This window comes from Syngnathus typhle, linkage group LG6 (genome assembly GCF_033458585.1).
Source record: "Syngnathus typhle isolate RoL2023-S1 ecotype Sweden linkage group LG6, RoL_Styp_1.0, whole genome shotgun sequence".
Classification (NCBI taxonomy): Eukaryota; Metazoa; Chordata; class Actinopteri; order Syngnathiformes; family Syngnathidae; genus Syngnathus; species Syngnathus typhle.
This window is the reverse complement of record NC_083743.1, coordinates 9,414,091-9,434,642: the sequence shown is the minus strand read 5'-3', so window position 1 is coordinate 9,434,642 and position 20,552 is coordinate 9,414,091. Positions and strand designations below refer to the sequence as shown.

General features: G+C 36.8%; 1 protein-coding gene across 1 annotated transcript in view; it reads left to right on the top strand.

Moving 5' to 3' along the window:
* Positions 1-703: 703 nt before the first annotated feature.
* The window catches only part of zgc:153039 (uncharacterized protein LOC767698 homolog), a 34,339-nt gene continuing 14,490 nt past the window's right edge, over positions 704-20,552 (top strand). The window contains exons 1-8 of the mRNA XM_061281636.1: positions 704-1,246; positions 2,888-3,022; positions 3,329-3,466; positions 3,582-3,899; positions 4,400-4,507; positions 5,646-5,757; positions 18,478-18,635; positions 18,887-18,969. Coding sequence (XP_061137620.1) covers positions 1,030-1,246; positions 2,888-3,022; positions 3,329-3,466; positions 3,582-3,899; positions 4,400-4,507; positions 5,646-5,757; positions 18,478-18,635; positions 18,887-18,969 — 1,269 coding nt within the window. The 5' untranslated portion in view covers positions 704-1,029. The remainder of the gene's footprint in view (positions 1,247-2,887; positions 3,023-3,328; positions 3,467-3,581; positions 3,900-4,399; positions 4,508-5,645; positions 5,758-18,477; positions 18,636-18,886; positions 18,970-20,552) is intronic.

The following is a 20,552-nucleotide window of genomic DNA, read 5'->3' as shown; positions in this document are numbered from 1 at the left end:
ATGCTTGCTGTTCATTAATTATCTGGGAACAATAATTGATAATGAATTTTGATTTCAGGCAAATGCTGGAGCTGTCTGCAGAAAGGTACGGCAACATCTCTACTTCCTGAGGGTGTTAAGATAGCACACCGCCATTTCTAGGACCCCCAACTCAGACAGTAAGATTGACATGGCAGAATTTATTTAAACAAAGAAAAATATGATAGAAACAGATGTAACAAAAAGTGACATTGAGAAAATAATGACATGGGTATACGTATTACTACTTACTATATTTGCTATATATTTACTTACTTACTTACTTACTTACTTACTATTACTATTATATATTTACTTATTTACTTACTATTTACTATATTACAAATCGTGAGATCTCCATCAACGGAGCGCTAACGGATTTGAATGAAACTATTCGTCAAGTTTTGATGTATAGATAAGAATAACACCGGAACTGGTATTTGCTTTATTTTGGTGTAATTTGATTATCTAATAACGATGTTAATGTTATTAGTTAAACTAGTTGAACTAGTTTAAAAAAAAAAACTAGTTCAACTAGTTTATAAAATAGCAACTTAACGAGAGCGACTGTTCCCTGCCCTAGTCACGATCAATTGAAATGTTTGTTCTAGGAGTGGTTGTAAAGTCTTAATTTGAATAACAAAGCCGGAAATGCAAGGTAATAGTGTAGCTTGATGTTTGTGCATCACATGACAGCTCACAAGTGGATTTGCAGAGAAATGAGCCGACATGGGAACCTTTTATGGACTTTAATATACTCCTAAAAGTTTTTGGAACGTTCGCTCAACTTTGCAAACTATTAGTTTTTTTTTCGTCCATATCAAACACTTATTTCCGGCGTTGCTATGATCGTAGCCAGGAAACGTTTATTCGAATGCCGGGTCAGGACATGTCACTGATTAACTTTCCTAGTATAAAGTTTATTGGCGTGCTCTTCGTCAAAACAATCAGTGGGAAATACATAGGGAAAAATAATAATAAAACGTGGGACTGTAAAGATAGAGTTGCAAGATGACAGAGCGAACCCCTCTCCTCCACTACCGACTCTCCACTAGCGTCAATGAATCCGAGCTACGGGCACCTCCGACCGGCCAGATGCCGGAGGAGCGCCCAGCCACCCTCCGGCACCGGTTCTCCCAGAGTCAACCAAAGAAGCTGCCCACTTTCTCCGGTGTGGTCATTCCAACCTTGCTGTCAATGTTCAGTGTGGTTGTTTTTCTGAGAATTGGTGAGTTTTGATGGAAGCATCTATCCACTCAAGCAAAGTTATTTCTCTTATTGCGCATCCTCTCATATGTTTTTTTTCTATAGGCTACATGTATTTAGAATCTTTGATACTTTCTTTTGAATTACTTTTTTTTTAAAGTTATGCATGTCCACTTAAACGTTGAGAGATGCCAATAGTTCTGAGTTAACCACAGAGTACAAGTTTATTAGTGCATGTTCATGCAAGTGTGTGTGTGTGCGCGCGTGCGTGTGTGTGCGTGCGTGCGTGCGCGTCATGTTTTAATATAGTAAAATAGTTGGGGTGTGCATCTCCCCTGAAAACATGATTGGATATGATTTACAATGCATGCAGTATGATGTGATTCATGTATGTAACGATTTTAAGATGTTTGGTTACTATTAAATTTGATATGGTACACTTGTTTAGGATTACTGTGATACAATTCAAGGATGGAATTATTCCAAAATGAACAATTTGATTTGGTTCATCAAATCAAAATCAATTTTCCCCTTCAAATATTTTTTTCAGTTAGCCCCCCTATAAAATAGTTTTTTTCCTCCACATTGTAGCACAATGCAGTTGTGGGATTTTTTTTCTCCTTAGCCACAAAAAGCTAACAATTTTGATAAAAGGGGACATTTCTTTTTTTAAATGTCATGTTTGCATAGTGACTAAAGCACACTGTTAGCGTGGAGCAGGAAATAATAAAATGTCATGCAGTTGAAGGTTTCCAATCATGGCTGTAAAAGCATAAAAAAGCAAAGACAAACCATGAAGCACTTGGATAGAGTTTTACATTCATGTTGCTCCTTGACTTTTGTTGAATCTCTAGACAAGCTTTGCGGGTAGTCATGTGGCAAGTCTCCTAGTTCTACCACCATGATGTTTTCTACCCCCCACTACAAGTCTCGTGAGATGTCAGCTGCTGTGGAGAGCATACACGTGCCTGCGGGCACACACACGAACACACACAGTAGCGTCTGTGTACTACTTAAGACTATTCACTCACACTAACATGCTTATGGCTTTGAATGGAACAAACAATGGTTTTATGGGTACTGAGAACTATAATATAGAGTGTTTCAATTTCGAACATCAGGTTCTTATGGTTCCTACCTACAGTACTGTGTATTTATATATCTGTGTCTTCCTCTTCTTATTATTAGTGTTGTTGTTTTTAAGAGGTGTCAAACTAATTGATTATACAATTAATTGCTGCATTTTAACAATGGAGTAATTGTTTATAGATATTTTTATATCTAATGATTGTTCAAATTCTGTCTGACTCTCAAAAATAATCTATGATTTCTCTAGTACTTTGTGAAAGCTGACTGATTTAGCTTTTGTGTAATAACATCTGGTTCTTCAACAGAACAGAAAGACTCAAAATATGCCACAAATCTATCAAATTGTCTTTTATTATAAAGTGATGTCACTTAACAGACACTTTTTCTAAAATGACATTCACTTACTGTACATCATCTAAAATGAGCAAGGTAGGTTTGCTGTTGTCCCAATGGATATCTTCGTCATTAGAGCAGTATTTCATTTCTTTTATTCGATTCATTCCAACCTAACTGCTTCTCAATTAAGCCCTCATTACCTTTATCATAATTAGTATGGTTTTTTTTGTTTTTGCAGGTTTCCTGGTTGGCCAGTCGGGACTGTACCAAGGAATTGCCATGTTTATCGTGGCCTACTTCATAATCTGCATGACTGTGCTGTCAGTATGTGCCATCTCCACCAATGGAGCGCTAGACGCTGGGGGGGCTTATTGTATCCTCCTGCACATTTAACTTGTGTGAAATCTACACTTTCTGTCCTATGAATTATGCAATACACAACTGACTTAATTGCATGTCTGTTTTTATTTACGTCAGATGGCTAATCAATCTCAAGAAACTTCATATTTAGCAGCTGTAAGCATCTAGCAGTAACACTTTAGCCACAGGGGCATGGGGGGGACCTTCATTCCAGTTTGATTTGTTCAAAATACAATTTTGTTTTTATTACGGTGAATAGACTATGCATTTAAAATGGATTTTACCATTTCCCAAACTACCTTTCCTTAAAATTCCTCAGACATGATCAGCCGAGCGCTGGGCCCAGAATTTGGCGGGAGTATCGGAATTATGTTCTTCTTGGCTAATGTGTGTGCTTGTGCTCTTTATGTGCTGGGTTTGGTTGAAGCCATGGTTTCCACCTTTGGCGTGCCAGAAGGTAAGTTTCAATGTAACTAGTCCAAGTTGAAAATTGTCAGCTTTATTGGCTTGGTATATTTGATCAATTTTTCTTTTTTTAATAATATGGCCTCTCACATCTGATCCTCCCTTAGATGGCGCACTAGCTGCATCTTCCTACCAAGTTCTGCCATCAGGCTACTGGTGGTCTCTACTTTACGCCACAGCCATCGCCCTGCTCTGTTTGCTTGTGTGCATGGTCGGTGCTCACATTTATGCCAAGGCCACCTTTGTAATCTTCCTTGTGGTCATGTTTGTCCTGGGCACCATCTTCATCAGCTTTTTTGCTGTGCACCCACGCACCATCATTCTGCCTAGTTCTGCTGACTCCAACCCTATTGTAAATGGAACAGGCCCCACCGCAGCAAACTTTACCGGCTTCAAATTAGACACCCTTCTTGGGAACCTGTGGGGTAAGACTGAAATAGCATTAGTGCAGTCTCATTTTATTTTGGCCAATCAAACGTTTTCCGACCGCTATAATGACGAGAAAGATTTTTTTTTCATTTGGAAAAAAATTGTGAGTCTGTGTTTTTGGGAAGGATGATACAAATGAATGGTGAGAAATACTAATGTCTAAACCATGTTTAAATCAGATTTTTTAGAATTAATATTTTTTATATGCATGTGCAGAAATTGTTGGAGTGTCCCCAAGTTTTTATTAAGAAACTGAATGGATATTGCAAAAATATTATTTTCACTCTTATATAGCAAATGAGCAAAATTGAATTCTAATGAATACTCTTGTCATAAATTCAAAGGAGGCTCTGAGGTTCTTTCTCACCTCACAACTGTCCCTTTCACTTTAAAAGTACATCCTGCATTGTGAGCATTTGTCAACAGATATCATTGACCTTGCTGGTTGAAGACGGAACAACTTCAACAAGTAATTTTACGTTTTCTCTTCACGCAGCCGACTACACTGTGGATTACACAACAGGGAATCTGATGACCTTTGCCACCGTTTTTGCGGTGATGTTTAATGGGTGCACTGGCATCATGGCGGGCTCTAATATGTCAGGTATTTGAACTGCATGTCCACAAGTTTGAGTCAAAAATATTGGCACCGCTTGTGCTTTTGTCAGATAATGTACCATTTCGTTCCCCCATGTTGGTGTTATGACGCAGGTTGCGATACGTTCCCTCATGAAAAATGTGCCGAAACGGTTCGTTGGACAGACTGGTTAGTTGTCATTTGACCCGGGAAGGGACAATTACAGCAATGGACAAAAACCCACTTCTGCCAGTCCTCAATCTTTTTTTTTAACTTTGTCATCCCTCATCCACCTCTGAGCCCTACGCATGTTCTGCATGTCAGACTCGACGGTTCTGCTTGGTATGACAATGCCTTCCCCCGTGCCACTGCTGACATGATAAGGCTTCCCTAGAAGAGTGCCAAGTTTACGCCAGCTTTCCAAAGATGTTATTTGCTTGACGCAAAATGCCTGTGGCTATTAGCGCTAGTGTTTGTGAATTAGACAATGTTTATCAATGAGACTCATTTGCAAAGAGGTGGGCAATTTCTGCCCCAAATATATGCATATTGACTCATGTAAATATGCACAAGTCCCACCGGCGCATTGGGACACATTCTGCTTGGCAGCACAGTTAGTGAAGCATTTCACCACCTGCGCACGCTTGGCTTTATTTTCACCCGTTATCACCACACAAAAGTCACACAATCCTTTAGTGAATTTCACCCTCAGGTCTCTCGAGAGGGAGTTGCAGCATTGAGCTTGTTCATGCTTTTCCATATTTTTGACATTTATTTGCTCTTTATTTGCTCCATCCTCAGTGTGATCAGCAAAGACACAACACAGTCACCTTTCTTCTTTAACTGGCTGCAAGTGACATTTCTAAATTGTCAGGACCTGTTAGTTGCCGCAGTTGAGTTTAATTACAAATTACAGGAGCATGGCATGCTCGCAATACTATTGTTTCTTAGAACTTTGAGAAAGTGCCAATAATTTCGTGCAGTCAAATTTATGGAATTCTGAGTTTTCCTCATCTTTTTTTTGTGTTGTTCCATTGCAAAGGAAACCAAACAAGTAGTGCGTTATCTGACTGAATCACAGGGGTGCCAATGTTTTTGGCCATGACTATAAATGGACAATGTGTATACAGATTGACTCAATGCACATACTTAACCCATTTCCAAGGTGATCTCAAGAATCCAAGCTACTCCATTCCACGTGGTACTATCACTGCTGTCATCTTCACCTTCATTATCTACAACCTGCTCAGCGTTCTTGTGGCCTGTTCCTGTGACCGGTCAGTAACACTCAAATCGATCTTCAAACGTAGCAATTTTGTCAAAACGAAGGTTTCATAAAGGCAAGTATTGTGGATTGTATTTTTCACAATATATCCAAAGGAATAAAAATGCAACAATTTAACAGCTGGAATAAATAGGCTGGATTTGCTTATATTGTATCAGATTTAATTAAAAATGTATTAGTTGTGTTTGTTTACAGTTTGGTAAATATGGTGAACTCACTCATCAAAATTATGGTGGGTTCACTCCGTGGAAAGCGGTCAACCAAACTGTACAATAAACTTTTTCTCATATTTGTTAAACCTGTCAATATGAACTGACAGTAGCACATTAGTAAAATGATCTGTGGGGAAGAAAGAATCAACACCTCTTTGGCCCCATCTGTATTTCCAATTTGATTTTTAAGAACCCCAAAGAAAAGCAACCAGTCAAAGACAGAGGAAGTTACTGAAAAGGGGTTCATCACTTGCCTTGCACTCAGGGGCACGCCCTTGCTGGCTTTTTTCTGTCGACTTCAGGAGCATTACTGAAACTATGGCGGAATGTCCACCCCTGTGAAAAGAGTAAAGATGACCTCAGGCACCTAAGATGATTAACACTGTCGTTTAGGGCTGTCGGATATGGATACATTTCATATCTTGCTAATCTTGCCAAATATCTCTAATAATATTACCTTGGGTTCAGTGGAAAAATAAGCAGCTCTTATCCTCCCTAAATATAGTATGTACTATTTATCTATCCAAAAAGGAAGTGAAAGTGTAGTTACTTTTTTAGAACTGACTGAGAGCCATAAAAAAATAGTCACAATATTAAAAAAAATCACATCTGATTTCAACTGAGCTTTAAATATAAATATTTTTTGCTACAGCAGAAGTGTTTTTTGTATTTGCATGCAGGCGTGTGTTTATGGCATTAACTTGTATGTTGTTCTCTACTGATGTGTTCATGCTTGAGTTGGCTTGGGGGGAAGTCACCACCGCAATGGGTGCGGTGTCAACTCTGCCAGCTTGTCTCGCCTTTGGAGGCTCCGCATACGATATATTATGTCAAATTGTATAACTTTTTTCAATTTACCAAGAAGATTTCAGCAGTGTCGAGGGTCCTGATTAACACTATTGATTTGTGGAAAAGGGCAAATGGATCAAAGTTGAACATAAGATGTTTCCACCTGACAGAAATACTATGATCAAGATTATTTGCGAAAAGTCATTTTGCAAATTGTGGGTAGGAGAGGAAATCAGATCTTTGTTATATTTTGCATTCTGAGACTAAAAATATTTATTTTTTCCTTTTGTATTGTGAGAAAAAAATTCTAAATCCCTCAAATTGCTTGACTTGAAATTGATTAATTCCAGTTAAATACAGAGTTGTGTCAATTACCCCCCTAATCTTTTTGTCTAGAGATTTTGTCTTTCTCTTTATACACCTTTTCTTCACATTCTGGTTTTCTCTTTCGACATGTCTATCGCTGCCAGAGTTCACTATTGATTAGCTCTACAGCAAGTGTTCTCGAGGTGCTAAATTGACATGACATGGCTATAAAACAGCAACAGAGATCAATGCGGACATCATTTACTCTGCCAGACCATCCTACCGCTATCTGCCTGCATGCTACGCAGACTCGCTGAATCGAGACAAAGTTTCTTATCAGAAGCCTTGTTCTACTCTTACAGCTTACTTCAACATTTTAGTTTCAATTTTGTTTTAAAACACAAGACATACAGGCCACAAATGACCTTCTTGGGAAAGCTATACATATTCCAAGCACTCAGAATCTAAAGTGTACGGATGAAGTGTTTTGGCCCACTTTAGCTCACATGACGTGAGTGCATGTGCAAAAGGGTTGTTGGTATTTGGGTGTGTCACCGTCAAGGCTTATATTGCACTGATACCATTTTGTGCCATAACGGAAACCTTTGTGATAATGATTAGATAAGTGTCAGAACACTTGAAGACAGATATCAGTTACCGTATTTTGTAGAAAATAACACAAACTCCAATATTTTTTGCTATTATTAAAATTGCTGTTCAAAAGCAGTTTATTCTCAGTACTCATGTAATATATGGTTTCTAGATTTACTGGTTTCCATTCTCAAAATTGGAAGTATTAGCCGCAAAGTTATTTGATTCATGAAGCGTGACCGCTATTGTGCAGGAATGCAAGTAAATAGCTAGAGTTTGACAATTTAAAATAAATGATTAATGGTGTTTAGAATTCTTTCTTTTCTGGTAAACAGTTCGATGGAAATAATAATAGTTTTGCATTGAAACAATCATCATTAAAGCCTTTCTGTACTTGTTGCCCATTACAGAAAAAAAAAAATTCTACTTAACGATCCTTTTATGGATGTGATGAATTAGTTGAGCACTACTGTAACAATTGTTTCAAATCTATATTCTTTACCACTGATTGCAACTTAAACCTGATTCAAAACAAAACCACTTTACTCTGATTTCAACATTCAAGTCAGCGGCAAATGACATTGCCCGATGAATTTCACGTCACTCAGGGTAGTTTATTCCGTCCGACCTTAAATGAAATGAAAAGAAATTCTGCTCATGTCACAGAAACACTATTGCAGGGAGTCAATCTTAGTCAATCTTTGTCTTATGAAGTTGGACTGTTAGATAGTTCTGGTTTCAAAAGAAGAAAGAAGTCTGCTTAATGGATATCCTTTCTTTCTTCTTCCGTGTTGTGTTTCCGTGAGTCTCCATGTGATAGTTTCACGTGTGAATTGAATGGCACTTCATGCACACATAGCCTGTTGTGCGTAATGATATAAAAGGTCATGAGAGAATATTTGACACAAAACTCAGAAGAATACACTCATTGACTGAGTACTACAAGTTGACACTATCAGGGCAAAGGTGAACCCATAATTTGATTTCTCAGAATAATATGAATTAGTAGTAGTCATCCTTCATCTTCTACATGTTAATAAAGCTATTCTTTGTTTTAAGTTGACCGATAAGTTTTTCTTATTGATTTTAGAATTTTAATAAGAATACAATGTTATGTATGCAGAGGTGTATTTATAAAAAAATGCATTCTACATAAGAAGCAATTGTCATTTAGCAGTAATTGGAAAATTCTTATTTTGCCACAGGTAAATGTAATTTTACACACATTTGTTTTTATGTGTCTTATTTTAAAATGTGTTTCAAGTATCGTGTTTCTACTCAAAGTTACTAATTACATATTCATCTAATTGACCCAATAATTTTTTGTAGTTATCATGGCCTCTAATTTGTGATTACAGTGCTGCCTTTTCTTGGACCAAATTTATGAGCAACATAACAATAAAATAAATCTTGTGTTCCTAACAATCTCCAAGAATTACTTATCGAAATCATTTCTAATGGCAAAGTAGTGTAAAAGGGAAAAATATGGCATTCATAGCATGTGCCCCGAGGTTTGTGCTTCAAACAGTACAAATAAATAAAATACAATTAATGAAGGTCTGTGGGAAGACATTTGAGCTCCAATGTTTTGAGTTGGCTGCTTCACTGCAATTGTACAAGTCGTCCAAATGGTGGCAGTCTTGCTTTCCAACATATCTGCTCTGCTTCACTCCAGAGGAACATTTAGTGCCCAACTAACCTTTGCATGAGTCTCTTTTCCATATTGTTGTTCTGCATCAAATCTCTTAAAGAAGTCAATAGCGCATTTAAGAGAATGTCAGAGAGCTTTGATAACAACTATTGAAGAGGATTGTTGTGCATAACAAAGGTACACTACTTAAAAATAATAATTGCCCACCCATGTTTGTGGGGAGTGACAATATGATAAGATCCACAGTAGCAACAAAGATTAATAATGGCAGCTCTCAGTGTGAGAACCTGTTTTTGCAGCAACAGCCGATAAAGACTCTCAATCTCTTGCACCGTACTATTATCGGAGCCTCCCGCTAATCTTTAAACTCCTTCAGCACAAGTTGTTTTTTTAGCTTTTAGTTGTCAGGGAAAAGTTGTGCAAGTCGGTGTGAGTACCTAAACTATAGACATGGTTTTATGAATCATACATGTTTTGTAAAATCTCCATTTTTAAGAGTATTTGAATTGATTTCTTGATCAATTCATCAGAAAAAGGAATACTTTAAGTCGATCAAGGGTTCACTCCAACCATATCAACATTGATTATTTTGCTCTAACGTAAAAAAGTCTTTTGGCACAAGCCAACAGCACCAAAATGTGAAATATGAGTATATCAACACATGAACACTGCCGAGTTACATTCAGTCCAACTGCTGGAAGCACACACTGCTCAAATGATGTATTGATGCACTAGCAATGCCAGCCAAATATGTCATATCCATCACTTGCCATCAGTCTAGGTATAGAGAAATAGCTACTTCCTTTGTCCTCCATGAGCAATGAAATTACATACTGCCTTTTATTTTCAAGCATCTAATGGTTTTAAAATCCCTATCACTATCAATACTTCGCTTGTAGTTCATTGGAAGCTCAATAAAGCTAATTTACAACACTGTGCAATTGGTTTTCAGGTCACCTAATCGACTGTCCCCTTACTTAGTCTTTTTTTTTTTTTTAGATAATCAGAAGTTATGTGACAGAATGGGGAAAGAGACAATGATGGTGATGATGAAGATTTAGCCAATATGAGATATGGAAAATCTATTCTACCAGCTAGCCAGGCATGACAGAGTGCCATGTCCCATTTTATGAAAGTTGTGTGTGCATGCGTGTGTTTAACCAGTCAAAGCAATAGTTGCATTTTAAATACATTTTTATTGCATTATTGTTATGTACAACATCCACCATTCGTGGCAACTCTTTTTCAAAAGTCCTTTTATTTTTGTATTTTTAATTTTGTCCTCTGCGATTCCCCTTATTATATTTTAAGTTTATATTTCGTTAGTGTAAACCTTACACATTAAGAATTTCCTGCTGCACGATGTTGTGCATCAGTGACCTGTGCGCTAATCCGCCCTGTGCTACGGAAGCTTGCCTATTAATAAATTACTTGATGATTATATTAGTTTGAATCTGCATGGCTCTTTTTTTGTTGCGCTATTGCTGAGAACCAGCCTTGTGGATTTTTTGTTCAGCCCACATTTCCCTTGAATTGTCTCTCATTTGCTAAAAATAATTACAGACCCACACATACATGCACTGAATCTAATTTTCACCTTTCCTAATGATTTATTTGTTTGCATTACATTTTTTCATCCTTCTCTTAGTCTGTTTTCTATGCTTTGATTCTGGTTGCACTTGTTTTTTTTCCAGTTTGATATTTGCGTACATCCAGACTTATGTGTACATGTGTACATTTCACTGGAGAAATCCAACTCAAATCATGAGATTAAAAAATTTGTGACTGAATGGTATGAAGGGTATTTTTTATCTTGATGGTTGTATTTAATTTATTTTATTTTTAATGAATTATTTTCTCATTTTGAATAGGTGAGAAATATCAATTGATCAATATTTGCTGACATGAATGTCACCATTGAATATTTTTAGAATCAATTCTATCAATTATTCTATTGATTAATTGAACAATCGGATACAATTTGGATTTAAGTTTATTAGAAGAAACCTTTTTCCCCGATTACAGTTTATTAAGCCATTATATTTGTTTATTTGGTATTACACCTAAATCTCAATTTTACTCGCTTGGATCCTACGGGACTTTCTGTATAATGCAGTTTGGTCAAATGTTTTGGTCGTAAATACATTTTCAAGTAGTATTTCAAATTGATGTTAAAAGGACCGAAGCTAAATGACTAGCGCGTAAACCGTAGCTAATGAATTTCCGACACCAAAGGCGCTTGATAATAAGAAGTCGGGTGATACGGATCGCTAAGATTGCTTTTGCTTTGGAAAGGGGGAAGTTCATGGAAGCACCTCATCCACACAGTCACGAACAAGTCAAAGAGCGTGGCCGGACACGGTAGTAGAAAAAGAGGCTGCTTTATTCTCTCTTCCATCCAATTCACATTGCATCAAAATGACTTACTCAATCCTCCTGATAGTTTCATCTGCATATTGCTTCTCTTTTAATAAAATGTCAACAAACTTCAATGTGTGTGGAGCAAACGCACACCTTTGGCTGCCTAACAACATGCTTGACCTAAATTAACGTAAGAAAGGATCTCTTTGACTCCCTAAAACATGCCTTTCTATACAATGCGCGTTCGGGGTTAACACGATTCCCAAATTCTGGATCCACTTGAAGGCTTAATGGAAATTGTGTCCCGAAGCCAAAGCAGTTCATTGAAAATGTCTCTTTTAATTCCACACAAAAGATAAATTAGTCTTTCATGAAATACTAGAAAAAGCAGAGAATTATTGCGTTTGAGGGATTTTGACACAAAATAGTTACACTAGTATATATATATATATTTTTTTTTTTTTTGAGGGGGGGTGGTATTTTCAGATAAAATTTAGTCAACGTTTGATTAAAATATTCCTTTGTTGTTGTTTTTGTATACTTTTTATTTTTTTTAGTTTCTTTCTGAATTTTATGGCCACTAAAATGCATTTCCAGTATTGCTGTTTTCACCTTCCACTATCACCAAACAGCAATATTCTTGCCTACTCTCTATCTCTCCACTATCCTTTCTGTTCTTATCTGGCATATTTTCCCCATCCATCTCTGTCCTCCTCCCACCTTCTCACCTTCTTCTATTTCACCACTACATAGATTTCTGTCATACTTTCTATTTTTGTTTGTTTTTCTTCATTTTCAATTTTGATAAAAGGATGCTACCATGGCAATTTTGATAACAGTTTGAGATGCTGGCCTTTAAAAATGGTCATGTCGTTTCAATGATAGGCACAATGGAGTTTATATGATTTATGTTTATTGTGATTAATGTACCTCATACTCTATCCATGGCATGTGCTAAATTTGAATTCTAATCCAACAACCTATAAATGTCTTTGTTTTTTTGATAGTGTAATAAACATTAAAATAATCTACTGTAGTATACCTCTACACTTTGACATAAATCTTTGACAGGCATTTATATTGATTCATCTTAAATAATATGTGTGAAATTATTAACACTTCCGGAGTTAGCGGAGTTGTTTATAAGTAACATAGACGATGAAGATTTCGTGATGATGATTTGGAGTGACACGGATGGTTCGATAAACTTGTTAGCATGTTATTTATGCTATAGTTATTTGAATAACTCTTAAATATGTTACGTCAGGCGCGTTCTCAGTTCCTTGTTTGTGTTCATGAAACGTGACCATACCGTACAATTATTCAGCCTGTCGTTGCCTCTATTCTATTATTATTTTAAATTGCCTTTCAAAATGACATGTCTATTCTTGGGGTTGGATTTTATCAAATAAATTTCCCCCCAAAAATGCAACTTATACGTATGTATCTTTTTCTTCTGTATTGTGCATTTTATAGCTGGTGCGACTTATACTCTGGAGGCATTTATAGTGCGGAAAATACGGTAAATGAAAATGACCAAACATGGAAAATAATTTAAACCTCTGAGTCCAGGTAAATGGTTTGGGAAGAGAAAGCAAGAATTCTAAAAAGAGACATGGGTTTAATATTAAAATGTGAATGCATGCCGTTGTGAGTGTGTGCACATGGTTGCGTGAGTCTGTGTACACACAGAGCCCTTGTTAGTTATTGATTCCGTTTAATAATCCTTAACCACAGTCAACTCCCTTGAGAGCACTTATCTTTCACTTTCGCTCTGTCTCTCTGCTTCCTGAAATTCTCCCCTTGCCTCTCTTTGACGCTCTGGCTCTAGTTTATCTGTCTGTATCTCTTTCTTGCTCCCGGTGTACCTCAGCCATACTCTTTAAGTACCTACAAGGTCATGGTAAAGTGGGGTTAAAGACGAACATTAAATCCCAGCAGAAAAGGATTTTAGTTCGATGCTAGTGCCTTTGTTTCCATGCAATTGACTCAGTGGTATCTTGAAGGCCTGAGATAATATATGATGCAATCTTAGATTCTCTTTTTTGAAAGGGTTGTGTGTTTTGTGACTTCATTGCTACCGTTTACTTCATATTACAAGTAGATTTGTAATCCATGTTAATGCTGTAAATTAACATTTAAAATGAGTTGTTCTGTGTTGTTCTTAAAGTATGATCTTGCATGTGAGGAAAAAAATGTCTGGATCAGATTCAATCAACTTTTATCTGTTTTGACTTGGTTGAAACGTTGTTCAGAATTTTGTAGTTTATACATGCGGTTTTTGAAATCTCATTTTCAAAAATACTATCTTTTTAATGAATTGGTGATTTTGTAATTTAACAACTTCACTACAAGAAAGACAAACCTCAGTGTATTCTGACTTTTCATTAATACCACAGTATTGGCATGCATGAAAAAATGATGTCTGCATTTTGGTCATCCAGGACTGTGGTTCCTAACTACTGGCCCACTGTTTAGAAATACTTATATATGTCAGCTCCCCACTACTCCCCATCTTGTCGAAGGAAAGTCATCCAAATCATGATTTGCCCTAAATAGCATAAAAAGCACATTCCATTAAATAATCAATAGGGTAAAAAAAGACAAAATGAAGATAATGACACCCTACTCACCTCACACACTCACAACGCATTCCAGCCTAGTGGCCGTAGGCGTGTCCACAAGCGTGTGACATTCCTATCTTTGAAGTCATCCTAAGACATTAGTAAGAGAGATTTAGCTTTGCACAGTTCAGAAAATGGACATATGTATTGATTTACATGGCTATTGTTTTCATTTTGCAGACACACAATTGGTCAGTGATGTTAGCCATAAAATGGAGCCATCTCGGTAACAAGCTCCCATCCCATTTCAGCATTGTTTGGAGATTCTGAAGCGTTTTTCTCCATGTTCATTAAACTCGATGCTTCTGAATCATTTTGTTATTTTTTCAGATGAATGAATAAGATGAGAATGAGAATGGCTTCTAAGTTGTGATTGCCTTCTCAAAAGCACAAACATTAAATAATAGCTGGAAAAAATTATATACACGACTCGGCAAATGAGGCTATGAAAATAAAAGGTAAACAAAAGAATTGAAGGTAGCATGCCATAAGAAATGAGAGCAATCTCTGAGTATAATCTTTGTCGTTCCCTTTGAGTCGTTTTGCTTCATTTCTGCTCTACCTAAAGCAAAATGTCACTCTCTCCTAGACTCCTTTATTCCTCCTTTTATTTAGATGTCAGTACTCATTTCATACGGATGCTCGGATCAATAATTACTATCCATGATAAGCAATGCCACTGGTAATGAATTTACACACAATTATGAAACATACTGTAGCCTCTATACATCCAAATGACTTTGTGTACTATTGTCGCCTACCCATATACTGCAACTCAAGCTTCAAGCTGCTGTCATCTCATTTGTCATACGTCACATTTGTCTCTGCCGTCCATGCGACAAGCTATAATTTGAACGCCAGTTTGCAAATCTCAAATTTGTCAAGGTTTATTTGACGCCAACTGCACATCAGATAAACCAATAATGAGGCCATCAGTTCTAACACAAACATCACACCCCTGAGCTCCATTAAAAAGGGACCTTTAATTCTTTATCATGGTTGACACTTAAGCGGTATTCACTTGTTGGAACTGTGATCAGAATCAAACTGTTTGAATTATTCCCTTGGTCTTTGTGTCTGCGACTATTTTTTAATGGAATCAGAGGGTGCAAATTAAAAAGCGTTTGTATTCAGTTCATGATGTATTTTGTGACCAAACTCAAACTTACAAAGCAGTGATGCGATTTACTAGTTTACACACGCTTGTAGTTTTTTTTTCCCGACTGAGATGTCATGATAAAAAATAAAATAAATTGACATCTAAAAAGAATATGGAATTTCTTCAAAATAGAGATATGCCTTCAAGACTTCTCAGACATTGATGCCAATTTTTATTGCTATACACTTTTGATTTGACAACACTGGTCTAAGTTATCGTTCCTTTTAGTTACAAACACACACATACACACTTGCTGATCCAAATCACAACCAGATAGAAACCACCTGAAATTCTTACGCACCAGAATTTGGATTCTAACGTTCACACTTGACTTTACTGTATTTACCAGCGCAGATTTAGTTAAACCCGACAACTTTGTTGAACTATCAAAGCAGAACTGTAACTGTTTTGGGCTTGCTAAGCATAAATGACAAAGTTATGTAAAATATCTGTACCGTTCAACCATGTATCCTTTCTACTTCCATTGATTATTTGGAAAAATGTGTGTCTAAATCAGCAAAATTCAAAATACATCCAGTGACAGACTGTATTCAAGATTAAACTTTCCACATTGGGACAGTTAATCTTTGTTAGTATTATTCATTTTTAACTACTGTCGATGCTGAAGAACACGGTTTTGTGGGTTTGTGTGTGTCTGCGCGTGCATATAAATGTGTTTGTGCCGCTTAGACGTCAAGTTTAATAATAGTGTGCTCAGTTCTTTGAGTGGAGTGAACAATATGTAATAGGGCCATGATGGTAAGTATTAAAATCAGTGGACCTTAAAGTTGACGTGATGAGCCTCTTAATTACTATTGCAAGCAACCAAAGAAAGAACGAGAATGAGATAGAATAGACACTGTTTCAAATATAAACTTTATATATAAATGAACAAATAAATCAGTCAGAGAGCAACAAAAGAAAACGTGTTTTGACTCCATACTTATGAGGCAGGAGGAGATAATGATCGATTGTGTTTGTGAGCGGTGTTACGCATACATACAATGTTACGCAGCCACTGTATGAGTAGAACAAATAATCCATGATGAAAATAAACACATTTTTTTGTGATTGTCAGAATAAAAGTGTGTGTGTGTGCACTTGCACATGCATGATTTGAAGCACCACAAGAGATTGAGAGGGATCAGGAGAGAGTGAGAAATTCTTCACACTGTAATTCCATTCTCTGGCTGTGTTGTAGTGGAAGGAGGCGGGGGTCCAGAGGTAATCATGCACACCCTGCTGTGTTTTTTCATTTCTGATCTCACTGCCTCCATGTTGACTGCAGCATCTTGTGCGCTAATACGCGCAAGCACAGTCACACTCATGCACACTTACTCTCTCATCGTCGCTCTCTCCGGAGTGAGTCCCCTCCAGGAGCTCATCATTAGGCACCTTGGTAGAACAATCATCACTTTGCTCTCAACATTTTCATTGAAAACCATTTTTGCCCTTATAATAAATGAGTTTAAAATGACACACCACCGTTGGGCCACTTGATTTTGATCTCCAATGTGAAGGTAATAGGTTCATAATCTATTATTGTGGTTGGGAAAATAAATGGATATGTTTGGTAGCATTATATGCAAGATAGTTCAATGTAGTATTTTATTAACAAACAGCGATTATTCGTTTTTTTGCGGGAGATACGTTCCAGGACCACCCACGAAAAATGAGAATCCGCAAAGTAGAAACAATATACCGTATTTTCCGCACTATAAGGCGCACCGGATTATAAAACAGTATGTATTTAGACATTTAGACACCGTTGTATTGAACTTTCCAACACATGGTGTTTCTTGTTGGCCGCTAGAGATCATGGAAGTCAATTACAAGAGTGTTTTTTCCTTGTCAAGCAATGCAACGTGTCCACCTTCAGAACTACCAAACTACACATCATGCATAGCGAAACCAAAGTGAGTCACGGTTGGGCATGAATCTCCTTTTGAATTGTGGTCCAGTACACAATATTAAAGCTTTGTAAACCGTCCCCAATACTTTTACGCGACAGAAACCGTTCCCATTCCCTTAATATCCATCTGTGCATGTATTCAGAGGCGGGCCTGGCTACTTTTGCGCCCTGGGCAAAACATCCATTTTCAGTGGGTTGATTTCAAACACATATAAGTTTAAACTTAAACCTAGCAATTTAGTAAGCGTGTAACCGAAGCTACAGAAACCTAATATTTCTTGTATCAAAATCATGAGGCATTAAATAAATAAAGTGCAGTTATAAGCTTAGACAAGGTCAAGAAGGAATAAGACAAATATTCAGTCCTTCCAGAAGGTTCAAATTACACAACTCACCCGCTTCACATGTTTTACATGGGTTCATTTTTGTACTCCAACTGAAATGATTTGATCTCTTGTTACCTGTGAGCATGCTCCACTGCATTCATCAGAATTGACCTTTTATAGCGGTGTGACGCACACATAGATTATAAAACATTCAACACTGACGTGATTTATCGAGATGGAACAAACACAGTAGTCGTGTTTTGACACTTTTCTTCATTCAACGGCTTTATAAAAACAAGTTACAAATTGTTTCAAACAAGTTCTCCCATCACAGAAAAGGTCTGGTAAGATGCTGCCAGTTCCAAGTGCGTAAACAAGGACGTCACTATGCATTTCTGTCAAGACAGCATCTATAGACCAGACCAAGCTAGCCGATTCAGTTAAACATAGCGTCAGTGTTTTTAGCAGCTCTTGCCATGGTAATGTGTTTCATTTCGGTGCCAAGACACACAAGACTGGCTGTCTTCCCTGATGGGTTAGATTGGTCAGAAGGGCCTCTCGAGTACTGCACAGTGGGAACGGACCTTAAAAAAAAAACTGAAAGGAGGCAATACAAGCACTCTGTAGCATGGAAAGTCTTTTTTTTTTTTTCATTATTATTATTTGGAACTATCTTGATGTATGATGAGTGTAACAATTTTGCGTGTAATAAGTGGAGTGATTAAAAATGTAAACTCAAGAGTTTTGAATGATCAGTGATTACTATTTGTTTTCCTTCCAGGGTGCTGCTTCAAAAAGATTACAGTTTTCTGAGAGATATTAATGTGTGGAATCCCTTTGTCACCATTGGAGTTTACTCCTCCACACTTTCAGCAGCAATGAGCAACCTCATTGGAGCCTCACGCATCCTCTATGCATTAGCCAAAGATGACTTGTTTGGTATGGAGCACATTTCCTTTTTGGTTACTAGAAAATACATTGCAATGTGATACTGTATATACTTTCACTTGGTATATTATAACACAAACACAGAGAATTGCCAGTTTATAACAGCTCGCATTTTTATAATTAGTTTATTTTTTCTACCTAAAGTAAATAATTGAGAAAATAAATTAAGTACCTAACCTAAGCATGAGATTCAATGTAATAACAAAAGAGTTTTTCACATTGTTTTTCTTTCCTTCCTTCAGGTAAAGTGTTGTCTCCTGCAAAAAAGACATCGAACAGTGGCAACCCGTGGGTCTCTGTCCTTATTTCCTGGTTCCTTGTACAAGTAAGTGAGGAATACTATTGCACTTTCCATAAATTCAAATTAATTAATTAATTAATTAATCATGGGGAAACTGGCCTTAGTGTGTCCTGTTGCATTGATGATAAAAAAAATAAAAATAGTGCTGAATTTCTTTCAGTTTCGGATTTGACGATTGTCTGTGAGAGCTACAGTTAAACTATTTTGAGATGTAACCAACATGAATACTATCATAGGGCACTCATTAGGTGAAAAAATCATGACTGTGAAGCTAAACAAAAATACAAATGTAACCATTTGTAATGTTTTGCTAGAAGCACATTGACAAGACTAAAAAGTGTTGGGGCAAAACGACTTACCAATCTTCATTGCTAAACAACATGATGGTAGCAGGAAGCTAAACATCTGAATTAGTTTGCAAAATAATATTTACCCTTAATCAATGTCATTATTGTTAATAACTGCATTATTGCATTAACGTTAATAACTGTAATACAGAGATGTAGATATTTTTCTCTACTGTAAGTGGTTTAAAGAAGTCAGTTTTGCTTGAAGAGGAGACTATTGGCAAAGGGGATGGGCCTTGGATTGCCAAATACAGACTTTTGTGTTAAAGACCTGACAAAACCATCATTATTCAAAGAAAGAGGACGAGGCAGAATGCTTTATCATTACTCGCGCTCTTTGTTTCTTTTTCTCTCTTTGTCCCGTGTGTCCTTTTCACCCATCTCAACTGCCTGTGAGTAGAAGGGGAGCAATTAGATGGAAATCGTTTGCTCCTCGGAGATCATTGACTCTCATCTTCCTGCTCTATTCCACCACCATTCCAATAATTCACTGATGACATAAGTCTGATTGTAATCCGCCCCCTCCCCCACACACACAGAGACACACACAGACACACACGCACGAACATTACTGGATCGTAAAGACCTCATCTTATTTATTTTTTTTCTGAAAATTTCATTTACGTACATGTTGGATAAAAGAGACAGTCAGTCATTTTATAATATACAGGATAATACAAGGTTGTTTAAAACAGTCCACTTTAAACATTTTGTCCAAGCACAATATGCAGACACAAAACATTCAACAAAATGCTAATCCAATAAAATGAAGATAAAATTTAAGTATTTAAATATTTATTTTGTTATTCAAGTCCCTTCCTCTCTGTCTTACCTAAAAAATACCGGCAGTTCGCCAATAGTGGGCCGCTGAGTCACACTAAAAAACAAAAATCATATAACTAAAATCAAATAATATAATAAAAATAAATACATTCAACTTAAATAGTTTTGTTTTTTAATGAGAAGGATAAAATAGTTTACAGATATTTATTAGTAAAATTTATTTATCACGACAGATGAAGTACAGATCTTATTATATAGATGAACCGGGACATGTAGTCATACAATACACACATATTGTGCACCACACACAGCCAGGGGTCTCCAAAGGTCAGGATAGATGAGGCAGATGCTTCAAATTTGCACACTGACTTGCCATTTTTAAACCCGTTTATTTAATACATAGATAGATTCTTTCAACTCCTCATTGTAAGTCAGACAAGAACTGGGGCATATGCACAATGCAAAATAGATGTAATA